The sequence below is a fragment of the Rousettus aegyptiacus genome, unplaced genomic scaffold (assembly GCF_014176215.1).
Source record: "Rousettus aegyptiacus isolate mRouAeg1 unplaced genomic scaffold, mRouAeg1.p scaffold_m13_p_1, whole genome shotgun sequence".
NCBI lineage: Eukaryota > Metazoa > Chordata > Mammalia > Chiroptera > Pteropodidae > Rousettus > Rousettus aegyptiacus.
In genome coordinates, this window is record NW_023416284.1 from 84,013,989 (window position 1) to 84,041,843 (window position 27,855).

General features: G+C 41.5%; 2 protein-coding genes across 3 annotated transcripts in view; one reads left to right on the forward strand and one right to left on the reverse strand.

Annotated features, from left to right (window-relative positions):
• The first annotated feature begins 683 nt into the window (after nt 1-683).
• On the forward strand, nt 684-4,789 carry TUBB2A (tubulin beta 2A class IIa). The gene is made up of 4 exons (XM_016166679.2): nt 684-836; nt 2,157-2,265; nt 2,616-2,726; nt 3,536-4,789. Exons 1-4 carry the CDS (start codon nt 780-782, stop codon nt 4,594-4,596), a joined length of 1,338 nt encoding a protein of 445 aa, XP_016022165.1. The 5' UTR covers nt 684-779; the 3' UTR covers nt 4,597-4,789.
• Nucleotides 4,790-5,200: 411 nt separating this feature from the next.
• Nucleotides 5,201-27,855, reverse strand: part of BPHL (biphenyl hydrolase like) — a 40,290-nt gene continuing 17,635 nt past the window's right edge. For both annotated transcript variants that reach the window (XM_016166683.2, XM_016166681.2), the window contains exons 5-7: nt 18,851-18,982; nt 15,664-15,784; nt 5,201-5,565 (exon numbers count right to left, since the gene is read on the reverse strand). In XM_016166683.2, coding sequence (XP_016022169.2) covers nt 5,478-5,565; nt 15,664-15,784; nt 18,851-18,982 — 341 coding nt within the window. In that variant the 3' untranslated portion in view covers nt 5,201-5,477. The remainder of the gene's footprint in view (nt 5,566-15,663; nt 15,785-18,850; nt 18,983-27,855) is intronic.

A 27,855-nucleotide genomic window follows, 5' to 3' on the forward strand; every position in this document is an offset into this window, starting at 1 on the left:
CGAGGATCCGAGACTCAAAGCTGACATCAGACAAATCTGGCCCTGACTCACTTTTCCTAGCTCCTCCCAAACCTACCATATCCTTTACACGTAGAAGCAAAAAGCCGCCCATCCTGCTATCCTCGCTTTCCTTGAAGACAGCTGCCTGCCCGTCAGTTCTTAGCCGGAAACTCCCACTCCTCCCCACCTGAGGCCTTCCCTGTGTTCATTCTCATCACGAATTCCCACCCGAAATAGAAAGAGAACGAAGCCAGGGGTCCAGGACCCTGCCCAGGATGCAGGAAACCTTAGCAAACAGCGGTAGACCCCACTGAAACCTCTCGCCCTCCCCTGGAGGTGAGGACTCTGTTTGGAGGCAGCCTTTTCCCTGGTCCCAGGACCCAGGTCTTCAGCCCCGCTCGGGGATCCAGCATGAACGGGCTGGGGTGGGGATGCGGCATTCCTGAAGGACCCAGCTCAGGGTGTGGCGGCGCCCGTGGGTCGGAGGCAGCCGGATGCTGGGGATGGGCGCCTTACGCAGACACAGCGGGCGCGGCTACCGGCCGGAGCACCCCCGCACCTCGCGCCGCGCCCCAGCTCCCCCTTGTGGTGCCGCAGTCCCCAGCGCACCGCCCCCTTCAGCACCGCCCGCCATTACGTCACCGCTGGCTCTGCGACTCTGTCGGTATAAAAGACGGAGCCGAGGGGCGGTGACAGGTCTCTGTGCTCGGTATCTGCAGGTCCTCTCTGTGCGCACAGTTCCGAGGGCCAGCGCCTCCACCCGCTCTGCAGCCGGCACCATGCGCGAGATCGTGCACATCCAGGCGGGCCAGTGCGGCAACCAAATCGGCGCCAAGGTGGGCGCACCGCGGGGGTGGGGCGGGGAAAGGGTGGCGGGCCCCGAAGGTAAGGGCCCGGGCCGGAGCGAGGCGTTGGGGGAAGGGCGGCGGGTCCCGAGGGCGCGAGCCGGGGCCGGGCCTCGGGGTGAGAATGGAGGAGGCGGTGGCAGCCGCCGCTCGCCTGCTGGCTCGCCCGCCGGGGTGGCGCATTCTCGGCACGGCTCCCGGCGGGGCCCGGGAAATCACAGAACCTGCCACGGTACTTGCAGCGACGCAGCTGTATGTGCTTTTAATCAAGGCCTTTTGAAATTTCCTCGGAACCGGTCCTACAGCGGCATTTATCGGGGTATACAAGTCTCTAAAATTTGGATAAAGACCGCAGTAATATTAATCCAGTGGCCTCATGTGGAATTTAATTTGGATATATTTGTGTATAGTTTGAATGAAAAAAATGCAGTGTCATTGAGGTGATATAGAGACTACTACTCCTTGGGTGACAAATATGAGGATGTTAGATAATTTTTCTAATATGAGCATAATCTAGACAGGATAATATAAATGCCAGTCTGGCTTCCCGTCTGCCAGGCAGCAGGTGACAGTATCGGGGCTGCAATTACCCACCGCAATGGGCGAGGCAGGAGCGGGCATGGTGCAGGGGTGTGGGCAGGCATCCAAACAAGGACATGGTCTCTGTCAGAACCGCCATATTGCCCACCCCAACCTCCCCACCCTCCTTCTTGCTGCAAATTCACAACGCAGCCTGTGCCCTCACCAAGGCCAGCTCCATTCACTGCCCCAGTCATGCTCCCAGGCTCCTGCCTGCCCTTCCCCACCCATCCCCTGCTGTGCTCAGTGGCCAGAGGCCAGTATGGATGCCAGTGGCATAAAACTGCACTGCTCGGAGGGCTGGGTGGGCTTTGTGCCAGGAGACACTGATTCTTAAGGCAACAGCAGGGTGGGATCCAACTGGTCCTACGTCCTGCCAGGACCCATCCATCAGCTGGGATGCTGCAACATCAGCCCTGCCTGGGGGCGACAGCTGCCCCAGTATCCGCGGCTTGCCCAGAAGGAGATCTGCTGTGCCCACCCTTCTCCTTCGGTGCCCCTCCCAGCTTTTCGATCTTTTGCCATAATATGCCCGATGCTCTGCGGATTCCCAAGCCCCCTCAGTAGCAGCTGCTGGAGGGATGGAGCACACAGCTATCCGGTCTGCCTAGGACCCCTCAACTGTCTGCCCACAATGGCCGCTGTTCCAAGGACACGAGAGGAAGAAAAGGGCCATCCTTACTGATATTTAGGGTGCCAGGCCATCATGTGAAATTTTTTTTAAATTTCCAGTTTTGGGAGGTCATCAGTGATGAGCATGGGATCGACCCCACTGGCAGTTACCATGGAGACAGTGACTTGCAGCTGGAGAGAATCAACGTGTACTACAACGAAGCTGCTGGTGATTATTTGAATGATTTTTTTGCTTTCCGATCGATCTTGCTTTCTATACTGTGGCAGGTGTGACGTACTAGGAACACACACTGACAAATGAATGCTTCTTACATTCATTTTAAAATTCAACTGCTCAAAAATACACTTTATAGTTCCTTAAGCCTCCTGCATGTGTGCCATGACTAAGCATGCTCATTATCTCCTTTTGAAAGCAGCCAAGCTCCCCTATTCCCTTACTTTGTCTCACAGGCTGGAATTTTCACTAATGAAAATTCTGCTGTGAAAGGCGCGTAGCACACTACCTTGTCTGATTCATTTGCTAACTGCAGGTCTAAGTCCAGCTCTTATTCCCCGCAGGTAACAAATACGTACCACGAGCCATCCTGGTGGATCTGGAGCCCGGCACCATGGACTCAGTCAGGTCCGGACCATTTGGCCAGATCTTCAGGCCGGACAACTTTGTGTTCGGTATGTAGTGATGAAGAGTGGGAACTGGCTCAATGAGTCTTCTTCCTGAACACTGTGTAAATCAAAGTTCTTAGTGCCGAATGCCAAGGTGGACACTGCGTGGCCACAGATGGATGGTCCTGAGTCCTGGCCTAACATCACTATTTCCATGGGTGATGACTCTCTGGACAGCTCAGAGGGCTGCAGCCCTTTGAGGCTGCTGTAGCCCTCCCACTCGAGAGCAGCCTGTGAAGGGTAAAGAATAGGGTGATGAAAAAGCTTCAAACAGGAGTTAATAGGCTACTGGTAATTTCAGAGGATCAGTGACAACAGGTCACCGCTTCAAGAAGCAAATGCTAAAGGCAAAGGTTATGACCAGCAGTGAGACAACTGCTTAGTTTTAATGAAAAAAATGCAGTGTCATCGAGGTGACATATTATAGAGACTACTATGGAGACTACATGTCTGTATAGAAACTATAGAGACATGAGCTTAGAGCCCATGTTCCCATCTGATCACGTTGTGCCTTTGCCTGTTAATTGGACATAATTTAAGTTTTTAGATGATGTTCTCTGTTCTTAATTTTAAAATCAGTTGTGCTTTGTTAAACTATCTTCTTGTTCAGTTAACGACCTCATTTGAGACCAACTTTCCTATTATATTATGATGTTCAGTGTTTGTGAGGGTCACTGATATAGAAAATTTTTCTGTAGGTAAGAAAAGATCTGAAAGAAAAGAATCTGCAACTCTAAGACTAGTCCTGAGTCAAAAGGACAGAATTTGGAATTCCTTATGCTTTGATGTCTAATATTTTCCTTTCCCTCTGGCAGGCCAGAGCGGAGCCGGGAACAACTGGGCCAAGGGTCACTACACAGAGGGAGCTGAACTGGTAGACTCAGTCCTGGATGTGGTGAGGAAGGAGTCAGAGAGCTGTGACTGTCTGCAGGGCTTCCAGCTGACCCACTCGCTGGGGGGCGGCACGGGGTCTGGGATGGGCACGCTGCTCATCAGCAAGATCCGGGAGGAGTACCCAGACCGCATCATGAACACCTTCAGCGTCATGCCCTCGCCCAAGGTGTCCGACACGGTGGTCGAGCCCTACAACGCCACCCTCTCCGTCCACCAGCTGGTGGAAAACACAGATGAAACGTACTCCATCGACAACGAGGCCCTGTACGACATCTGCTTCCGCACACTGAAACTGACCACCCCCACCTACGGAGACCTCAACCACCTGGTGTCGGCCACCATGAGCGGGGTCACCACCTGCCTGCGCTTCCCGGGCCAGCTGAACGCAGATCTGCGCAAACTGGCGGTGAACATGGTGCCCTTCCCGCGCCTGCACTTCTTCATGCCCGGCTTCGCCCCCCTGACCAGCCGGGGCAGCCAGCAGTACCGGGCCCTGACGGTGCCCGAGCTCACGCAGCAGATGTTCGACTCCAAGAACATGATGGCCGCCTGCGACCCCCGCCACGGCCGCTACCTGACGGTGGCCGCTATCTTCCGGGGCCGCATGTCCATGAAGGAGGTGGACGAGCAGATGCTCAACGTGCAGAACAAGAACAGCAGCTACTTCGTCGAGTGGATCCCCAACAACGTGAAGACGGCCGTGTGCGACATCCCGCCGCGCGGCCTGAAGATGTCGGCCACCTTCATCGGCAACAGCACGGCCATCCAGGAGCTGTTCAAGCGCATCTCGGAGCAGTTCACGGCCATGTTCCGGCGCAAGGCCTTCCTGCACTGGTACACGGGCGAGGGCATGGATGAGATGGAGTTCACCGAGGCCGAGAGCAACATGAACGACCTGGTGTCCGAGTACCAGCAGTACCAAGATGCCACGGCTGACGAACAGGGGGAATTTGAGGAGGAGGAGGGTGAGGATGAGGCTTAAGAACTTCTCAAATACATCTTGCATCCTTAGTGAACTGTTGTCCTCAATCAAGCATGGTCTTTCTATTTGTAAACTATGGTGCTCAGTTTTGCCTCTGTCAGAAATTCACACTGTTGATGTAATAATGTGGAACTCCTCTAAGTTACAGTATTGTTTAAGATAGCTATACTAATTAAAAAGCATGTGTCCAAAACCTTGTGGTCTCTTTATTGTTTCACTAAATACTTCTTGAATATTTTTCTAGGTTTAATAATTTTAAGAAAATAGAATTTCTAAATGTTTTCATTAATGGCTTTTCTTAGAGGCCAAGAGAGATAAAAATACATACTTTTTCCTCCTCGCTGGACTAAAGTATTAATCTAATAAACTTAAGGGAGTGAATAGAGAGATTTGAGGATAAAGCAAACTCCCTTTTGCTGTAGCTAGAGGAACCCTCTGAAAATGTGGACTTGAGGACATTAAGCAAAGGACCTTCTCCTGTTTACTTCCCTTTGAACAACGTGATAAATACAAATTAAAAGACCAGTGAGCCCTTGTACCTCTTAGATAAAAGGTGCAGCATAAATTCAAGATGGCCTAAAATAGCAGTCACAAACACTACAAATGCTTCGTTTAAGATTTATTTGAAAGTAATTCATGATAGGAAGTTTTCTTAAGACAATGGTAGAAATTCACAATTTAATATTAAAAAATATGATTTAATTTCTTTAGTGCTTAAAGCTAGAGGATGTTTTGTATTGGACTAGCGCAGCCGTAGGTGGGAGTAGAAAGCTTGGAAGACAGGTGAACTGAAGTGTCACTCGTGGGTAGGTTTCAAAGGCAGCAACAAGCCTATGACCCCACACTAAAGAATTGCCAGATGACATGTTCTCAGGACACTTTCATTGTAAGAAATCTTCTGCTAATTCGTTGAATTCTTTCGCAAAACGTAAATGCAGGTTGTGCTTACCTTCTGGCATCAGATGCAACCTAAACAGGAAAAGCTTATGACTGATAGCACACCATTTAAAACCTCTTATCCTCCCTAACGCTGCATGGAAATCTAAAGTGAAAACCTGCCACATTTTTTCATGACTACTACAGGGGAGAAAATAAAAAGTATATGGTATAAACTTTCCCTGAATACAGACTCAGAGTGTAGGACTAGTCTGGAGGTTGACTTGACAGTAATAGCACCCTCACTGTATTTGGAATTGTATTATGTGACAAGTGGTTTAACTGTAAATCTGATTGACTTGGCAGTTACCTAAAAAAAAAAAAAAAAATCCATTTTAATAAGGTTGATTTTAATAAAAAGGTAGGAAAGATGATAAAATACAAAATATCCAGAATGCACTGGACTGGAACAGGTTTTGGGGCATCTATGTAATAGAAAAACCCAAATCAATTCAGCTACCACCAGCCTGTCATTTTTTGGAGGATTAACTACAAGCCACTAGATGAAGGGTGAATAAGTGTTCCTTAGGACTGAGAGTGGTTGGAGCCTGCATCAGCAACCTTTTCTGCAACTGTCACTATGTCTTTTGTGGCAAACCTCACTGTCCTCGTAAGGCTTCTTCATTTGAATAGGGTTTGATCAAACTTGGCTAGTTTGAAATTAATAAAAGCAGCCTTCTCTGAGGTCTCTATTTTATTTATTGGCTATAAAAGTGAAGAAATAAAGTTTTAAACAAAGCTTCTAGGATATACATGCAAGTTTAAGCTATTTTGTCCACAATGATAACTGGACATTAAAAGGGCCATATTAGGGCAAAACGCTAGTTACCACACTGCCTAATTCTCTGATCTTTCACCACCTGGGGGTTGAGAGCTCCGTTGTGAGCACAACGGAGGATATAGGAAAGGGCACTGGGGGACAGAGCTGTGCTTGGATGATGTCAGGCCTCTTGCAACTCAATCACATAGGAGATGTTACCAAGATAGTCAAGATAATCTAATTGCGAGAAGGCTATATTGTTGGCATCTTTCTGAGGCTCCTGGGAAAGTCAATAATGCCTTTTATGGTAACTAGAACATTCCGAATTCAATTTTAATGCTGTTCATAGAAGAAGGGTAAGCTGCACCAACCCCAAAGACAGAATCCCAGTTGCCCTGCACAAGTTACAGGTCTTGCAGGGATGCTCAAGGCCTCTGGTTTTAGAAAACAAAATAACCACCTGCCAAGGATGCTTAAAAGTCATAGAAGGGCATGTTTAGGCTAAACTGCATCCTCTAATGTGCACGAAGTTGGATGTGGAAAGAGACCACAATATGCCCAACTTGCGAGTCCTCCTTTGTAGCTAGCCACACTGGTTGTCACATGCCCAACCCCATTTCTACAATTTGTTCAGATACCCCAAGGAGAGATACCAGCTGTGAATTTCTTCTTTTTAGCCTCAGTGTTGACTGCACTCTCCCATTAAAATACTCTAGGTCTTAGGGAAATAAAATTTAGGTCACCTTCGTTAAATATGTGGGAGACCCGTTCTGAGGCACCTACATTCAGAACTGCACTGAATTATGGATGGATGGACAGACAGATGAGGGTATGTAGAAAAGTGCTCTTCTCCTTGATACCTTTGGGGGCCATTTCAAGGTCCTTAATATACCCTTCTCCTTTAGTTAAGACAGAAGGGCCGCTATACTTAAAGCATATTGTGTGTTCTTCCTTCGGAACGGCACCGCACCAGGCAGGAGTAAATATATAACCATCAAAGTAATGTAGCAACTGTACTGCTAACCTAGATTTTCACCCATATAAGAAAAGGATCTAATCACATGCTCCATGGAGAGTGGTTTTCAAGCAATCACATCTCCCAAGAAAATTAGCAGGAAATCCCTCACTGCAAAACACATGGTTTATGGAAATGAAGGGGCCTCCGAGAGGGTAAATGCAAGTTCCTATTTGCCAGGGCAGGTTCCTCTTTGTATTTGACAACTTTAGAAGAGATGTGACACTAGATCTTTTGAGAAATTCAAATATCTAACCTCACAGTATAAATTCAGTGGTCACCTTACTTCTGCTTGAAACTTCTAGAATCTTGCACTTTATGGGCAAGGTAGTGAAGGAGAAACGGTGTTACCTTCCCTTACTCAGCCTAACCTATAGCTTTCAAATCAAGCTCTGAGAGCTACAGATACGAACAAGGTCATAAGTAATGGTGCTGTAGCATTTTCTTTCCTCCACTTTGGATGTCATAAAACTATACTTATGAACCCAAAAGTTTGCCAGTAAGTCTGTGAGCATTTTCATTTTAGTTGAAAACCAAGTAGGCTGCTGGTTCTTTGTACCAGGATCTGTTCCGTTATGAAAACTGGACAGCAGTGTCATTAACAGGGAGGCCCTGTCACTTTCAGGCAATCCATCCAAGGCCATTCAAACCCGGTTGCCAACAATGGCCCCTTTTTATTAATTCTTTATTTTCTGCTCCTTCTAGAAAGCCCAGTCTAAGGAAAAGGTAATAGCGAGTGGACCACAATCTCCTTCAAGCCGGTAAAGCAGAGGTGGGGGAGAGGACATGATGGGCAGGCTCTTTCCCCTCAGCCCAAGAGCCAATCAGGCATTTGGGTATGGGGGAAGCAGACCTCTCACGGAATTCTTTTTCTCAAGAAGAACCATGTCTTAGGCATTGGAAGGAAACAAAACTCCCTTGGAGACTGCTTTTTCAGTAACACTACAGTTTGGCGTGGACTCCTTCTCGGCTGTCAGGGTCTGCTGGATTAATGCTTTTAAATGGTATGTGGAAAAGAAAGCCTTGCCAAACCTGGTGGGACTACAGAAACCTAGTTGAGGCCTTTTGGCTGGACTGGAAACTTTCTTTTGGTCACAGCTGAATATAATTGGAGGTGATATCACAGTGTTAAAGGCATGGACTTTATGGGGTCAAGACATGTCCAATCTAACTAGCCTGGGATCTATACTAAGTTATATCATCTCTCTAAGCTATAATTCCTCATCTGGAAAATAAGGATAGTAATAGTATCCACCCCACAAGGATGGTTCTGAAAATGAAATGAGATAACACATATAAGACACACAACACAGGGTCTTTGGGCACACAGTTAACAGTTAATAAACATTTGCTATTATTTTATTATTCTCTTTATATTGCACTTTACAATGTACACAAGGCCTTATAAAGGTTCTAATTATGTGCAGCATATTAATGAAATTCTCTGACTTAGGAGCACAATATATTTGTATTAATGGCTAAAACGATCAATTCCAATTGGAAGATTCTTACCTCAATAGTGATTTTATAAAATGTCATGGGTAAGGTTTTTCTAGAAAGGATGAGATCCCACTCTCTGAAATACAAAAGACTCAGCTTTGTAAAGACTAGATTAATCCTGTAACCCAACCAGAAGTGAGTCTTGAGCTGACTGCTTTCCCTTCAACTACAGCAGCAAGCAGGTAGAGATGAGGAACTAGATGAGGAACTACCTAGGAGAAGGAAAGGGAGAGGTAGGGCATGCTAGTTGGGAAAGGGGAGGCCATAACCCTCCCAAGGCTGGAGGTGGCCTAGATGTGAAACTGAGGAAGCCATCTTTTTTTCAATGTCATCCTAATCCCTGTATCCTGGCTCACTTTACTACAGAGCTGGAAATAAACCTTTATCACCAGCATGAAATCTTTTTCACCTAGGTCAACTTACTTCATTCCTGCTAGTGGTGTGGTTCCTGTTGGCCTGTCTTGGAGGTCTGGGGGTATCTTATCATTGATGGCCAGACTTGAAGAGCCCAGAAAGCTACAGAAAGAGACCTTTCCTCCCTTTTGTGATTCAAAGGACAGCATCTAGACTACTACCTAGACAGCCCAGGCACAACCCACTGCCACCCTGCTGGCACACCTTCCAGTGAGCCCACCACAAGGCCTTTGTGGAGAGCAGCACATACCCACTGCCCTCCCCCGTATCAACTTTATTATGATGGGTTTATTTATCAACTTGGCTGGGCCACAGACGCCTAGACTGGTCAAACATTATTCTGGGTGTTTCTGTGAAGGTGTTTTGGTTGAGACTGACATTTAAATCAGCAGCTTGAGGAAACCAGGTGCCCTCCCTAATATGGGCAGGCCTTATCTAATGACAGCCTGAATAGAACTAAAATGCTGACCCTCCCCTGAGGGAATTACTAAGAGGAAATTCTTCTGGCCTGATTGTCTTTGAATCAAGATACCAGCTTTTTCACGCCTTCAGACTCAGCCTAAAACATCTGCTTTTCCTGGTTCTCAGGCATTCAGAGTCAGACTAGAACAACACCTGTCACCTCCTCTGGGTCTCCAGTTTCCAGACTCTGCTCCAGCCCACCAACTGCTAAATGTCTCAGCCTCCACAACCGCATGAGCCAATTTCTTATAGAAAGTAAACCTGTGTGTGTGTGTGTGTGTGTGTGTGTGTGTGTGTGTTGTGTATTTATGTATCCTGTCACTTTCTCTGGAGAACTCTAATACACCCACGCACCTATTCTAATAATGGTGCTAAACATTGGTACAGAGGGCAACTTGCCTCTGACCAACTGTCAAGCTGTACCCTGGCTTTCTCCTGGGACCCCTGGTCACCTGCACCCACACTGGCATTCCATCCACAAAAGTGGCGGCTACTGTATATTGAGCTCATACTAAGGCTTAAATGTACAATTATTCACTCCTTCCTCAAAAATATTTTGAGATGACAGATATTATCTTTTTTGTGTGCCCATTTTACATACAAGAAAATGAAGTAAAGAAATATATGTACACTGCTTAAGGGCACACAGTGAGTGACAGAGCCTCCTGACCTCTCTGCTGGGCCTCTAATTCCTGAGACATGACCATCTCCTCAGAAACATACTATTATGGGCTGAACTCCTTCCCCCAACTTCATATGTTGAAGTCCTAACCCTAGCACTTTTCTTTTGATATAGGTCTTTAAAAAGGTGATTAAGTTAAAATAAGGTCATTAGGGTGGGCCCTTAAAGCAATATGACTGATCTCCTTATAAGAAGAGGAGGTTAGGACACAGACACACACAGAGAGAAAATCGTATGAGGACACAGGGAGAAGGCAGCCATCTACAAGCCAACGAGAGAGGCCTCGGAAGAAGTCAACCCTGCTGACACCTTGATCTCAAACTTCCAGCCTCCAGAACTGTGAGGAAATAAACTTCTATTATTTAAGCCACCCCGTCTGTGGTATTTGTTATAGCAGCCCTAGCTGACTAATACACATAGTGAGCACACACATGGCTCAACAAGCTGTGTAGCATTCATGTCCTCTTCTGAGATAGCTGAGCCCCACAGTCTCCTGGGGCCCATCTGCCCCAACTCCAAAGAGTCTGATGGGTGCCAACCTCTGCTCAATGCAAATTCTCTGAAAACGAGCTGGGGCTGGTCTTATGGGTGATGCATGTCTAGTAACAGGAGACGCCCAAGCAAAGGCTGGCTAGCTAGACAGGTGGTGAGCGATAGCAGCACTTTTCAGTCTAAGAGGGAGAGCTGGACAAGCAGGAGATGCATAGGGCTGGGTCAGGACAAGGCAAATCAAAGGGGCAGGGTCTGCTCCCCATCACTGTTGTAATCAGAGCAGCTCTTATTTTATGTTTTTTATCTTGGACTTCTGCCTAAGAGTTTGTTAGGAGGAAGGGGTAAATTGCCTAAAAACAAATTTTAAAACCAGTGAACTTGAATGATCTTTAAAGCCTCTTTGCTTCCAAGAGATTCTATCATTCTTCTCCCACAAAGAAGAAGAGAGAGACAAATTAACATGAGCAGGAAGCAGGCCTGCTGAACAACTCCACCCTTCATTAGCCTCCTTCTGAGAAAAGAAAGGCATTGGTTTCGTATGTGATATCTATTTGTTGGTAAAATCTTTGAAGGGATACACTGTGCCTTTAAGTTTAGTTATAAATGTACCTGGCAAGGTAATAAAATACAAGTTCATTGGAGCTTGCTACACTCTGTGTTGCTTTCCTGTTGTCAAGTGGTGTGGTGTATAGAATCACAGTATGACTTTGATGCTTGAGGAATCCATCTTTCTTTTGTGGGGTCTAAAATAAACCACCCTGTTCTAGGTAAGTTCATACCCAACATAAAGGGCTGTTTTAGCAGAGGAAGATAGTAGGTGTAAAATGCAAGCCTGTTTTAAATATTCATTGTTAATAACATTTTACCTTTGACTGATTTCTTCCAAAGAATACTACCCTAAGAAAATATTCCACAAAATATTCTACTAAGACAATTAACATTGGAACAGAAAGGGAATATTTTTCTCCCATTTGATGTATTCTGTTGCTAAGAGAGAGAGGGGTTTAAAACAGAATTCCTATATTAAACTTTCTTATAGACTGACTTTTATTGAACCTGGTTTTCCAAGGGAACACAAGCCAGAGTCAGTGTGCAAAACTCTGTCATGTCTGAAGCTAGAAAACAATTAACCAGATCAGCAAGTACATAATCCAAGCATCTTATCAATACATTAAAATAAGAGTATGTTTATGAGAAGCAGTTGTGCTGTGGGGGAAAAGCACTATATTAGGAGAAAAAAAAAATAAAAAAAATTTCATTTATTAGCCATACAATTTTGGACAATTACTTAGTATTTATCAGCCTTCATATTATTACCTCTAAAATGAGGAAAACATTTTTTTCCATAATATAGTTGCAAAGTATAATTAGATAGTATATGTAAAATGCTTTTTAAAATATAAAATGCTATATGGATATAGATATTATACAGGATTATTGTAATTGTATTTTATTGCAGAATAAGAAGCATCTCTCTTACATTTAAAAATCCTCCAAAAAATTTGTTAAAATATATCCTGGAATAGTATAATTAGAAAGTGGTGGACCTGCTTTGCTTCTGAGTCTGCTTTTCCTACCAAACTGTGGGAGCTCTCAGGATAAGGACAAGTATTCACCATGCCGGGCAGGGCTGGCCCTCAGCAGGCATCAGAAATTGGGTCATGGAAGGAAAAGCAGAAAGGAGAGAAGGGGAGAGAGAGAAGGAAGAAAGGGAAAATGCAAGTCAGGGAGGAAGAATTTTCACAGGCTGCTAATAAAGCCGACTTCAAAAGAATTCCACAGAATTTCAAAGATGTCCTGAGTAATGACAATATCTCTGGAATTAATATCTAGTTTCTGAAGGGAGACAAGGCTCACTTGGATGTTTATTTTCCAGTATATTTCTTTAAAAAAAAAAATTAGGCCGCTATCTCCTGGTCACACCTCATTTTCTCCTTCGGGATGTAGATCCATTGCATATAAAGGAAATACTAAATTTATTCAACTTTGAATTTTCATCTCAGTATAGCTGGCTATATATTTTGGTTACCAAAAGTTGGCTCCTGTGTCAGCCAAAATATTTAAAACAAAAATTTCTATTCATTCCATACAAAAATGTATAGGACTGAAGAACAAAATTTCTGATGACACATCTTATATCATTCTTCAATATCCTAAGCTGGTTGGCAGAAACAAGTATGCAAAGAACAAGCAACAAGTATCTGCTATTTAATCAAGTGAGCCACCAACATGGCTTGGCATATGTTGGTATTTTGTGATTCTGAATAACAGGTATCTCATCTGGTGTGTACATATTTAAGGCTAAAATAATACAAAAAGTTTACAACATAATTTTAAGGGGGAAAAAATAGGAATCAGAGTTTAATATAGAATATAATTATTTCTATATTAAAAAATACTGAGAAAATCTCTCAAAGGCTCAGAAAACCCAAAGCAGCAACATTTGGCCTTGGCGTGCCCTGTACCTCTTGCTGAGAAGCTCCAAGCCCCATGATAAACAGCCTCGGTTTCTGACTTGGCCCCTTGAGGCATCTACAAGCCCAGCACGGGTGGCAGCCATATGTGGACTGCTTGGTGACTTATCAGGCAGCCCCAGAGGTGCACAGGCTGCAGCTGAACTTGGCCTGCAGCTGGACCCCTCCCAGGGCTGTGCGACTGGGCCTCACAGGATGCCTACTACATAAAGCCACTCTCCTAAGACTGGGAGACTTAGGAGCCCTGCCTAACAAATAGAAATAGACACAGGGAGGTAGCCAAAACAGGGAGACAAAGAAACATGTCTCACATGAGAACAGAACAAACCTCCAGAAAAAGAACTCACCAAAATGGAGACAAGCAATATACAAGATGCAGAATTTAAAATACCGGTTATAAGGATGCTCAATGAACTTAGGGAAAGAATAGATGAATTCAGTGAGAATTTTAAGAGACAGAAAGCATAACAATGGAAAACATAAAATGGAACCAGTCAGAAGTGAAGGAAACAATATCTGAGATGAAAAGTACATTAGAGGGAATCAACAGTGTAGATGAAGTAGAGGATCAAATCAGTGATACAGAGGATAGGGTAGTGGAGGACACCAAATCAGAACCATAACAAGAAAAAAAAATCCAAAAAAATTAAGATAGTTTAAGGAGCTTCTGGGACAACATCAAGGTTAACAACATTTGCATCAGAGAAGTACCAGAAAGAGAAGAGAGAGGGTAAGGAATTGAAAACCTATTTGAAGAAATAATGACAGAGAACTTCCCTAACCTGGTGAAGGAAATAGACATATAACTTCAGGAAATATGGAGAGTCCCAAACAAGATGAACCAAAGAGGCCCACACCAAGGCACATCATAATTAAAATGCCAAAGGTTAAATACAAAGAGAAAATCTTAAAAGCAGCAAGAGAAAAGCAATAGGTACCTATAAGGAAGCACCCGTGACTATTAGCTGGTTTTTCAACAGACACTTTGCAGGACAGAAAGGCTTGGCACAAAATATTCAAAGTGATGAAAAGCCAGAACCTACAACCAAGACTACTCTACCCAGCAAAGTTATCATTTTGAATCAAAGGATAACGAGGTTCCCAAACAATACAAAGCTAGAGGAGTTCATCGCCACCAAGCCAGTATTATAGAAAATGTTGGAGGGATTTCTTTAAAAAGAAGAAAAAATATGTATTAAAAACATGAATAAAGAATGGTAATAACTACATTTCTATCAACAATTACCTCAAATGGAAAAGGATGAAGTGCTCCAACCAAAAGATAGAGTGCTGAATGGATAAGAAAACACCATCCCTACATATGCTGCTGACAAGAGACTCACTTCAGATTAAAATACACACACAGGCTAAAAGTAAGGGGATGGAAAAAGATATTTCATGATGGACCCAGAGGGTGTTGTGTTGAGTGGAGTAAGTCAGATAGAGAAAGACAAATGCCATATGATTTCACATACATATGGAATCCAAAGAACAGAGTAACAAAAAACAGAAACAAACTCATAGATAGACAACATTTTGAAGGTTGCTAGATGGGAGGGGGTTGGGGGAGTTGGTGAAAAAGGGGTAAGGGATCAAGAAGTACAAATTGGTAGTTACAAAACGATCAAGAAGATAGAAAGTATAGATGCATGAGGAATATGGTCAATAATATTGTAATAACTATGTATGGTGTCAGAGGGGTACTAGATTTTTGGGGTGATCATTTTGTGAGTTATATAGATGTCTAATCGCTAATGTTGTATACTTGGAACTAATATAATATTGTATGCTAACTATAACTGAAAAATAAAAAATATTAAAAAATACTGGAAAGGAGAAACACAAAAATGCTAATAATGGAAGAATTTTAAAAGGTAACAAGCAAGAAGCAATTTTTTTTTTTTTTTTTTTTTTTTTTTGATTTTACAAATTTTCTTTACTGGGTAAGTAGCACTTTTATAATGATAAACTAACATGAAAATTCCCAAATTATATAAAATTGTTCTGATATCAATGATTCCTATAAATCTAAACTGTTATCAGTGTTACAGAACTTAGTACATATTAGCACATTTGCTTTCACAGCACTGAGACATTTATCTGAGAATTCCTTTCCTTCCGTTTATTGGGTACCCACAAATCAGGGCTCCTTGTGATCTGTATTTCTATGGTACCTTAAACACAGTGGTACTATTCATTGGTATTGGCAAATGGGGGCAGAGGTACACTTTAAAAAACCCCAACTTTCATGTTTATTTTCCTTACTATAGCTTTTCCTGTTTCCTTCTGAAGCCTCCGAGGCACAGAGTGCTGAAATGGAGACTGGACTTACCGTGACCCTCTCACGTGTTCATGTATGAAGTCAGCATGAAAACGTGGAATCATTGGATCTTTTTCACCATGCACAATTAAGGTGGGGCACTGAACCAGGGGTAGCAAGTGCCGGCAGATACCTGAAAGACAGATGCACGGAGAGCCATCTTTAATGTGAGCATTCCACAAGTGAGTAGAACAGAGAGCTCGGGTGAGTCATGCCTCTCTTTGGACCTCAGTGTCCCCAAATGTAAAACAAGTGGTTTGGATTAGATAGGGTATAAGGTGTCTTCCACCTCTAACATTCTTTCTGTTTCTCTGCTGTTTTTTGTTTGTTTGTTTAAAGCTCTACTAGTGAACAAACAGCTTTGCCTGATTTAAATTCATAATTCACGTAAAACAGGAAGAAAAACAAACAAAACCCCCACAATTCTACATATTACATAGAAGCAGTTCCTAGTTTGCCAAGCAATGGTAGATGCTTGGCATATGAAAAGCTTTTCCTGTGAAATAACGTCTTAAGTGGTCCTTGGGGTCCCAGGTAGCCCTTAAAGCTTATATACCTCACAATGAAGTTAAAATTTACACATGGTAAATAAGTTTCTCTACAACCCTCCTGCCTCCATGACATTCCTGACCAACATACTTTTAAGAGATTATAAGATCTTCACCCCCATTTATAACAAATGTCTAAGGCAAATATGGTACAACCTGGGCTCTAGTTCCTGTCCTTCCATCTCCTGCCTGAGAGGTTCTTGGTGGTTCCTTAGCCACTTTGAACTTCAGCTGCCTCCATCAAACAGGGATTACTCAGTTCCCTGGGGTGGCCATAAGGCTAAAAAGAGATGCCAGGTTCTTGGCACCTAGCAGGAATTCCATAAAGTCAGCTCCTTCTGCTTCCTCCTTTCCCCTGCCTGTGTCAAGAAGATAGCACTGCAGCTCTGAGAAAGTGAGGGCTGGCCCAGGGGGTGCTGTCCAGGCACTTACCTCTCCCCTCTTCTTTGGTTGGAGGAGCTAAATGAAAGGGTGATAAGTTGATATAGGTAATACTTATCTAGTTCTCAGAAGCTTCTCTCTCCTGTCCTTTGGATGACATGTACATGCCAACTGTGTACTCAAATGGTTAACGCTGGTATTACTAAGCATTCACTATGTGTTAGAAACTGTACAAATTTTTTGATACCCATGAAACACTCATAGAGGTTACATGCTTTAACTCATGCAGTATGTACAATTATTTGTACACCATGTACTTTTATTAAGCACTTTGTCTGTAGTTGGTACTATGCCAAAATGGAACATATATAACCTCACAACAATTTAATGAGGTAGTTATTTGTATCTCCAGTTCTCAGACAGGAAACTGCAGCTCAAAGAAGCTAAATCTGCCTGAATCCATTCTACTGGCAAGCCAAGTGACAAAGCCAGAGTTCACATCCTGGCCTGACTCCAAATCTGTGTAATTAATCCCTATCTAATCTGAGCCTCCATAAACTTGAGTATACAACCATGAAAAAGGGCTCCTATCAAATTAGTTAGTACAGAATGAAGATGAGTAGTTCATTAATGATTTTGCCGTGAGATGATTTATACATTAGATTCTCTATAATGTGACATTTTTTCCACTCCCTTTCTTTTTTTTTTTTTTTAGATTTTATTTTTTAGAGTTTAGGTTTACAGCAAAATTGAGTGGAAGGTACAGGATTTCCCAGATATCCCTTGCCCCTACACATGCATGGGCTCCCCCACTACCAACATACCCCACTAGAGTGGTACATTTTTACAAACCTCCACTGATACATCATCATCATCCAAAGTCCATAGTTTTCCTTAGGGTTCATTCTTGGTGTTGTACATTCTATGGGCTTGGATAAATGTATATTGACATGTATCCAGTATGGTGTCACACAGAAAGCATTTTCACTGACCTAAAATTCCTCTGTGTGGTTGTTCTAACAGGTGAATAGTGGGATCTCATTTTTGTTTGGCCCATTTTTGGGCTTATTTGTTTTCTCATTGTCAGTTTTAAGAGTTCTTTGTATATTTGGATAAGTCCTTTATCACAGAAGTCTTTTGCAAGTATTTTCTCCCAGTCTATGGCTTGTCTTCTCATTCTCTTTAACGTGCCCTTTGCAGAGCAGTTTTTAATTTTAACAAATACAGGGCATATTTTTGAACTGCTGATTTAATTCTGCTTCTACCTTTGAGTATTCTTATCTTTTTACTTCTTCCTTAAAGAAAACATAAAAGTCTACATTTCACAACTGCCTTCTTTATTGGAGAACTGTCTCAGACACTGTTTTATAGCATTTTTGTTTGTTTGTTTTAAGAGCTGAGGGAAAAACATTTCAAAGATCTGTTTCTATGAGGGGATACTGCATTTGAACAGGATATACTTGCTGTCTTAACGTAAACCAAGAAAGTAACATTTCCAAATGTTCTTTGCATTGCGAAAGTTTTGGCAGGTGACTCATTCTGGAAAAAATTACTTAAGAGATTGAATTGGTCCTTCGATTACAATTTGTAACTCCAGGACTAGATCTTAGGTACTCTCTATTCTTTGAGCAATTAAAAAAAAAAATGAGAGATTACAAACATAAATATCCATGTTAAATAGACTTTCGTTCAGAATTTTTCTTAAAGATATCCATTTTTATTGTAATTGGAAATCATATTAATTTTTCGGTTAAAGTCTGGGAGACATCTATTAAGGCTAAAGTCATAAAACTTAGTTCTGAAGAAGGGAGAAGAAGTGAACACTTTTCCTCATACTAAGTCTGCTGAGGCTAAGTTCATGACAGAAAGTCCCTCCTTTTTGTCCGAGGGTAACACGTCTAAATGTGAAAGTAGAAAAAAATATGGTTTATGTTTTAGCTCGTTTGTTTTCTAATTACTCATTCTGGAATTAAAAATAAAGACTACCTGAGGCTTCTGGAGAATTATTTTGTCATCATACACAAAGGATTAACAGGAACAAAGAATAGTTTGTTATTAAAGACTCAACAATATAAACCTTTATATATACAATCTGTCTCTAGTTTAAGGCAGATTTAATATACAAGAACTTGTATACAATCACTAGCATCCTCTGTTCATACGTCAGTATGTAGGGATAGTGGGAGAATGCATTAATCCCTGAGAAATTCTGGAACTCAAGCAGCCTCTATAATCAGCAAAGGAACCTTTAAACAGTTCACATAACCTACCATCTGGAAGATGTTTAAACTGTTTTATGCCATCCACCCACTTTTCACAGGTTTTTGCAAAGTAGTCATACCCATATAGGGTTTCTAGAGGCTTTCTTATTTTCTCGCTCCATTTAGAAACATCACGGATACCTGAAAAATATAAGTGTGGACAAGAATAGGTTTAGCTTCACACTAAAGTTTATCTTTAAATATTCCAAGCACAGTCCAGCTCAGAGCCATTGCATTTGCTGTTCTGTCTGCCTAGAATGATTCACGAGGTTTCCACATGGCTCACTCCTTACTTTATTCAGGTCAGCAAGGCCTTCCCTTCCTGACCACCCGCCCTCCATCTACTCTGTTTAGTACTTATTACTACTTTGCAGTGTTTTCTGTGTCCATGGCTGAGTGTCAGCCTCTCCACTAGGATGTAAGCCACAGTGTAAGGGACTTTGCTTTGTTTTGTTCCCAACTGTACTCCCAGGGCCTAGAGTAGTGCCTGGTACAAAACAGGAACACAGACTCTTACCAAGTGAAAGAAACTGAGTCTGCATTAAATGCTTTCCACTAAAGGTATAAGATAAAGGAAGATGTTCCTCTAATTAGGGTCATCTGAGTAAGAGTGACATTATTTACAAAAGAGGAGATTTTTTCTAAATTGCATTTATATACACTGAGAAATGCATACACATTCTTTATTCTAATTTCTGCCACTGCAAAAATTTGGGTGTAAAAGACTAAATACTAATTTCAAACCATACTACAGATGATCCATTATTAGGAAAGAAAGTAACAGCTAAAAACCACCTTTAAAATAAACACATTCAATTACTTAGACTAATTTTTTCCATACTTCTTTAAACACACCGAGAAAGATTCTAATCATTCTTAAATTGTTAAATATTGTTTATCTAATGCTTTTAATACAGTGCTTCTACTACATGATGCACTTTAAAGATAACATAACACTAATGATATAAATTCGTATTGAATAATAACCAATACAGGGCTTCAGACAGTGCCAGGCACCTGGAAGACAACCAATATATACTTAGGGAGCTAAATTTATGAAATGGAGGGAAAAAATGCTTTTTACAGCTATAACTGCCTTCTAAGGAGGGTTGATCCTATTATATGGCCTGCCTTTCTTCTGCTTATCATTTTAAATCTGCAGAGGTATGTCCAGGGTTGAATACAGAAGCTAAAGAGAGCTAAACTGCTCTGGATAAAGTAAAAAGACTTCAGAGAGGAGTGTAGAGAGGAACCTGAAATTAAGAGGTGGGAGGAGATTTGGAAAGAATAAAAAGGAGAGTTGGAAGAGAGGAAATGGAGAGAGGTGTTAGCAAGACGGTGTGAAGCCGGCCAGTAAAAAATTCCCTGTAGATATTTCTATTTTTGGCTATGCAGCAGACCACACTCTCTGAAGGGCCCTCTTACAGTGGAACAACTAGATCTTTCATAATTTATCATTTCTGTTGCATTGCTGGAGTTACAGTAATTAATGGACTAGAGTACGAATGTGTATGAGTATATATGTATGTGTAAGAAAAAGAGAACCCTGAAAATAGAACATAGAGTGGTAAATGTAACTATTAGCTGGAGGTAGGTGGTTAGAGCAGAACCTGAAATTCCTGGATTCAGACGAGATAAAAATGGCCCCAAACTTGTCAAATATTATTGAAAATATATATACACATAAATGTATATACACAATGTCCAAATATGACTTATAAGAAATCCTCTCAGAAACTAGGAATTTGAGACAACTTTCTTAATCTAATAAAAATTTTCTATAAAATAAAACTATCAGAAATATTTGTACTTAACAGCAAAATGTTGAAAGCTTTGCTTCTGCGATAAAAAATAAAAGGATACATTTTATAATCACTACTGTTCATCATTGAATGTGAAGCCCCAATAGCGCAAAAATGCAAAAGAAAAATTAATAAGGATTTTTAAGAAAAATAAAACTGTCATTCTCATATGAAAAAAAAAAGTAGCCCCAAACTGGTATGATCTTGAGGCTCCCAAGAGAAGCAAATGCAAATCCTCTGTGAAAAAAATCATTCTCAACTGATGCTTACTGGGTCTTTTTGTTTGTTTCCAGACTAAGAGTGAGCAAATATTCACTCCTAATCAAAGATCACAAAACAATCAGAATCTTTACAAAGCTAATGAAAAAATTAGACAATTGGAAAAGAAAGTTTAAGGAATTAGGCAGAATGCCATACCAAGAAATAAGAAGATGAGCAAGAGATAGGGAAGATAGAAAGACAAGGCCAACAAAGTACAATCTATCCCAGCAGAAGGAAAGGAGAATGGAGGAAATGAAATATTTGAAAGAGATAAAGAGGTGAAAACAGTTTTCAGAACTGATAAAAGAATCCAGAAAAAGCAAATGTAATACAAGTAGGAGAAATAAAAAGAAGTCAACTTAAACACATAATAATAAAACAACAATTATCAAAGAAAAAGAGAAAATCTGAAAAACAGGCAGAGAGAGATAAGACACATCACTCCAAAGAAAGGAAAATAAGACTGACAAAACTTCTTGACAGCAGATAAGAAAAGCGGAAGACAGTGGAATATGTAAGAAAATAACTTTCCATTTATATTTCTGTTCTTAGCCAAACAATCTTTCAAGAATGAGGGTGAAATAAAGACATTCTTAGGTATAAAAACTTGAGCTATTAATAGACCTGCCCTTGAAGAACTTCTATAGATTAACTTCAGGAAAAAGAGACAGACTCTTAGAAGGAATGTCTGATATAAAAAAAGAAACAGTGAGTAATTGACAAATAGTTGGTACATGTAAAAACAAATAAAACTTGCCAAGCTAATGAGAAAATAAAACACTGTAACATTTTCTTTTAATTATTAAATAGTTCTGTCTATAAAGAAAGCAAAAGACAAGACACAAACTGTGCGACATACCTATTAACACAACTGCTAATCAACAAGGGGTCAGTAATCAGATTATTAAAAAACAAAAAACAACCTCATCCTACCTGCTGCAAATCAATAACACTGAAATGATATTGAAAGTCTTGAGTTGTGTAGAGTCCTTGGGGTTTGTTCTGTTGCTACATCTTATAGGGTACACCTGTTAAATATATTTTACTATATGTATCAACTATTACATAATAAAAATTTAAAAACCAATTTAAAAAAATGATAAGATATGAAGAGGTATATACAGAAAAAAACTCACTAGTGTATAAACACATAAAAAAGATTCAAAATCTTATTAGTAATAGAAAAATGCAAATTTAAACCCCTAATAAGATACCATTTTATACTCATCTGACTGGATAGAATTTAAAAGTCTGATGATACCAAGTTTTCATATGCTGCTGGTGCAAGTGTAAATTTATTTAGTTGTAAAACAATGTGTCACTTGTAATGAGGTATATTTGCATTCTACAATACTCAGCAATTTCATATACCCTAGAGAGATACTGTTGCTCATATACCCCACAGGATATGTACAAGAATGTTTATAACAACACTGAATATAGACCTACTGTCCATAATAAAAGATATGGAAAATAAAATGCAACGTTTGTTTGTCCAATGGAATATGAAACAGCAATATCATGAAGGAATCTTAGAAACATAATGTTCAGTGAAAAGAGTGAGTCATAGAAGATGACCTAGAGTATTAAATCACTTTGTATAGCACAAAAACAAATTATATAACATATAACATTATAATATATAATAAAACTATAATACATACTTTATTTAATTTATCAATTTAATTAGATTTATAGAGCTAATATATTATGTATTAATGTAACATTAGCATAATATAAATATATTTATATACTATTTTAAATTTATACATTTTATAAATTCATATAAATTTTTAGAAAATAAAGTCCCCTGTGATGGAAAGGCCAAGACCTTTTAAGAACCAAATTGGCTAATGTTCAATATAAGATTTTTTTGTTTTGCTAAAATGTAAATTCCTTCACTTGGGACAGCTAGAGATCCTTAAAAAGAATTAACTTGGTAAAAGCAGGCATTTGGAGCAAGAGATATCTGTGGTAATGTAGAATTTAGGGCAAGACCTTAGACTCCCCCAGGAAATATTATCTAAATCTCAAGGGGCAAGAAATTGAGCTGTAGCCAGGGCAAGCCATATGTTCATACCAAACACTGTGGTTCAGAGCACAGGCTTAGAAGTCATACCACCTACATTTGCATTCCAGCTCTTGCACTTACTAGCTGTGTGACCTTGAGTAAGTTCCTTAACTTCTCTGTGTTATAGTTTCCTTATCTGAAAAATGAGAATTAAATAACACTCTGGGATAAAAAGTAAGTTAGACATGAAATGTGCTAACAACAAAGCCTGGCATATAACAAGCACTCAAAAATGGTCTGTGTATTTATATATTTTCTTCTGTCATTTTTTTCAGAAGGAAGCTAGTTTTACCCCAAATTATAATTTCCACACACACAAAAAAATGAGTAGTAATGAGGTTTCATAGTTAAGTTCCTAATATAACCATTTGAATCAAACTGTTTGCTGATCCAAAATAACTCATTTCTATCAGAAAAGAAACTGATTTTTTCTTTCTTTTTTTAAGCATATAATTATGCTAAACACTGGAATCATAATGAAGAAAACATTCATTCATCATTAGTTAACCCAGTAAGCATTATTTGAAGCCTGTTGTATGTTAATCATAACAGATACAAACTTGAATGACATATGGTCTCTGCCCTTAAGGGCCATATCATCCAGTCAAGTACTTGTTAACAACCACCTTAGTAGAGTGTACTCAGTGTGGGAGAGGCTGGGGGAGGACAAAGGAGGGTCGGTGAGCTCAAATGAGTATTGGGGAAGGAGTAACAACAACGGGGAGCTTTCTAGAAGATACACTGCTGCATCTAAGTCTGTGAGAACTCAAGTCAACAAGCAAACAAGGAAACAGGAAAAGCCATGCCATATGCTGCCAGAACATCAGGGGTTTTCAGGTTGTTGAAGAGAAACATGGGTGTGTGGGGGTGGGGGTGACAAAGTGGGAGATGGACTTAGAAAGACAGAGGGTCCTGAGCCACTCAAACTCTGTGAGCAAAGCTAATAAGTTTCAACTTTACTTATTCAGAAAGATATGGGAGACCTTGAAGGATTTTAAAATAAGATATAATGAGATTTACATCTTACCAAACTCCTACCAAACTCAATAGTATGGAAAGTAGATAGAAAGGAAGTAAAGATGGGGGACTGGACAGAAAGGTGTTGAATTAATCAAGTGGAGACTGGTGAGGGTCTGGCAGAAGGAATGGAAGGTGTAGGATGGATTCCAGAGCAAAGGAAGAATGCAGGAAGAATGCAGAAGGTTTGATGACTATATTGCAGCGGTTAAACGCTTGGCCGTTAGTGTTAGACATGAAGTGCCACCTCCCAGCTGTGCCATCACGGCAGATTTTTTCAATTCTATGAGCCCTGGTTTCATCATCTAAATAACAAGTGGAGTAATACCTAGTTTAAAGGGATAATGTGTGGGTAAAAATGTTAGCTCATAGCAGGCATTCAATAAACAGTAATCAAAATGTTATTTTGTGAGAGAAATATTCCACTGGGTATCATTTACCAAGATAAAAAATTAAGCAGGAAGAACAGGTCTAAGGAAAAGATTATGATTATGAGTTTGATTTTAGACATACTGAATGTAAGATACATGTGGGGCAACCAGAGGAGAAAACTGAATAAAAAGTTGACTACCTGGGATTTGGGAGTTTGGGGAAGCCACGGGATGAGCGAAGCTACTTGGGCTTAAAAGTGAGAAGAGCAGCAGAATGCCAAGGATGGCGCTTGGGAGACCCCAACGTCACAGGGCCCAGCTGAGAAAAATGGGCATGTGTCGAAGCCAGAAAAAAAAACAGAGTTAGGAGGAGGAACTTGAGAGAACATGGTGGCAAGAACTTCAACATGGAAAGCTTTAAGGAAAGGGATGTGATCAATATTGCACAGATCTGTGTTTATTTACAAATGCTGCAGAATGACCAAGGAACCAGAAGGCAGTAAGGGTCCTTGGGATTGGTAATATAGAGGCACTGTTTTCTCCAGACTTGAGGGTGGGAAGCCATCTTAGCACAAGTCAAGGAGAGACTGGGGCTTGAGGAAGGTGGAATGATGGCTAGGAAAGGAAGCTGAGGTATATCAGGCAGTAAGTAAAGAGGGGTGTAAGGTTAAGAGAGTTTTTTGTTTGTTTGCATAAAGAAGGGAAGTCAGAGTCTGAACGTGGTACATTCACACTTTAGTGACTAAGGCAAAGGCATGAAAGGATGGCATTGTCAGGGACAAAGGGCTGTAGCAAAAGTATATGCAGAGTTACAGGGCCCAGGGCAGAAGCACTCTCCTGGTCTAAGGGCTCAAGGACACCCACAGGAAGGTGGTGCTATGGGAGCTGGGAATGAGCGATGAGGGTGTGTTTGCTGAGGAGAAGGGGGCTGAGGAGTAGACCAAGGCAGACTGGCACATCAGCAGATGCCGAGGCACAGAGGCATGAAAGGCAAAGCTTTTTTCAGAAATGTAAGAGATGCACAGGAAGGTTGTGGGAAAAGGAGATGAGGCTACAAGGGCTTTCGAGGGCCGGGCTGTCAGGGGCCAGCCCAGGGGCTTGAATGCTGTCTTGAAGGACCGCAAGCAGTAGAATTAAATGATCAGATTTTTGCCTTACTGAAGAAAGTCTCCTATGGAAGACAAACTACCAAAGAGGCCAAGGGACTGAATCAGGAAAAGAGTAAGTAGCAAGTAAGGAGGGGGGACCTCTGAAGGTCTCATGGCTGTGGTCTCATCTAAATCCACTCGCAGCTAGATGAAGAGGGCAGAGTCCTGCAGGAATGAACCAGGGCTTCTGGCTTAGATCCCAGGTCAACTGTTGGCCACTGACCGAGACAGAGATTATGGGCTGGGTGTGGAAAGGGTTGTGAAACTATGAGTTCGATTTTAGACATTATTGGTTTTTACTAACTTACAGACTATCCAGAGGAAAGTGTTCAGCAGGTAGAGAGAAATATGGCTCTGGGGCTCAGGAGAGGAGCCTGACTGAATACAGCAGTTTAGAAATCATTCGCTCCCCAAATCATAGCAGAAACTGTGAGAATTGATGATTTCCCCCTAAAGACAGTAAAAAGGATGATAGGTGGGATAGCACCCCCAAAAAACACCAAAAGAGAAAAGAGAAGAACCATAGAGCCATGCTACCCTAGAGGAAGTGAAAAACAGAATTTAAAGAAAGGAGTGGTCAATAGAATAAAATCTATAAAAAACATCTGCTCTAGTGAGTATTTAATCTCTCTTGGATTTCCAGAGCTGGCTAAGATGAAATGAGCCCACTACGGCCTGTTTCTCTCACTGATTACAATAAACTCCAGACAGGATACAAGAAGCAACTTCCTGAAGACTCTACAAAATTACAAGAGCAGGAGACTGAACAGTCAAAACTTGAATAATGAGCCATTTTGAGTTTATTTTTTCTTTTCTTCTTCTGAGACTAAACTTTGAAATAAGTGTGTGGAGGGAGGAGGGGTGAATCACTGAACTGTATGAGGGGCACTGAACTGAAAGCAGAAACTTTAGGGGAAACCCTTAAAGCTAGCCAGAGAACCAGGACCAGGGGACCCTGCATAAGGGAGCTGTGTTTTTACTATTTTTCCCCCCTCTCTTTCTGCCTAGCCCTGCCCAAGTTGTGAAGTTGCACTTCCATGAGGCTATACTGCATAGTGGCAGACCAGGTGCCTAAAACCCAAGAGAAGACCAGCCCTCTGACCAAACGTACCAGAAAAAGGGCCCCCTGGAATTTACAGATTGTAGACAGAATCTCCGTCATTTTTTTCTCTTTTCTCTTGCCACTTTGCTCTACTTGCAAAAAACTGCACAAGAGCAAGGTGAGGGGGAACAGAGGGGATCCCCTAATTCTGTATATGAACTGATACAAGTCCTGGGATCATCCCCTAGCTCTGGAGGCATGGGGAAGACAGAAAGAGGCAAACAGCATCAGGTTCACAAACTGCACTACAATATAAACCACTATCCAAGTCCCAGAATAGTCCCTGAATGGGGCATGCATGGGGCAGACAAAAAGCAGGCTTTGAGAACTGACCTGATACTGGAACTATTGCTCACAGAAAGCTAAACAAACTTTGCAGTCTGAACCTAACCAGGTTGACTGTATGCCAAGAAAACCAGAGGTCAAAGAGGAAGCCCGAAGGGATTTTAGAAAATGTTTTAAACTAAATGAAAATACAACACATCAAAATTTGTAGGATACAGAAAACATGGCTGCATGAGAGACATTCCCAGACCTCTCCCCTTGAAACAACAGTAAGCTGAATACTTAAAACAACAAAAAATACCCAAACTGCACACCAGTACGTCTGAACTAGGATCTGCACATAAGAGCTACCACAGGTCAGAACCCCAGGAGTGGGGCAGTAGACTGGGAGAAACAAAGATGCTGCCTCTGGCAGCTGGAGCTCCCTGTAGGAGGAAGGGGAGGGGAGAAGGAGCGGCGAGTTCCACATGGCTGGTGGCAGTGTCCAATCATCAGGGCAGAAGGCAGAGAAACAATAGTTGATTTTTACCAGCTGTGGCTGCAAAACTGAGGATGAGCCACAGCCGCCAACCCCCAATCCAGAGGACCCCTCCCTTTATAGTCTCCAAGACCGATCACTGTGGAGCCCCTAGAGGAATCTGAGCAAATGCTATCGAAACTGTCACTAACAATGACAGGAACTGAGACTGATGGTAGTGAGCATGATTAAACATCTATAAGGGGAAAAAAAGACATTAACACACTTTATATAAAGCAGAGATCCAAGAGGCTTAGATGCCACCTACTGGAAACCAAAAAACAAAACAAAGCAAAACAACAACAACAACAACAACAACAACACAAAAAAAAACCCTCCTTATTTGCAACAGGCTAGGGACCATTATATAATAAATCTTCTTTCTGGGGAGGGAAAAAAAAGCAGAACACACTTCCTTAAATGCCCAGGCGGAGAAATAG

Bases quoted from the DNA above. Each gene is read 5' to 3' on its own strand.
- TUBB2A (XM_016166679.2), top strand. From the start codon at position 780: ATGCGCGAGATCGTGCACATCCAGGCGGGCCAGTGCGGCAACCAAATC. The intron at 837-2,156 runs GTGGGCGCACCG...TTAAATTTCCAG, and splicing joins GCAACCAAATCGGCGCCAAG to TTTTGGGAGGTCATCAGTGA. The intron at 2,727-3,535 runs GTATGTAGTGAT...TCCCTCTGGCAG, and splicing joins GCCGGACAACTTTGTGTTCG to GCCAGAGCGGAGCCGGGAAC.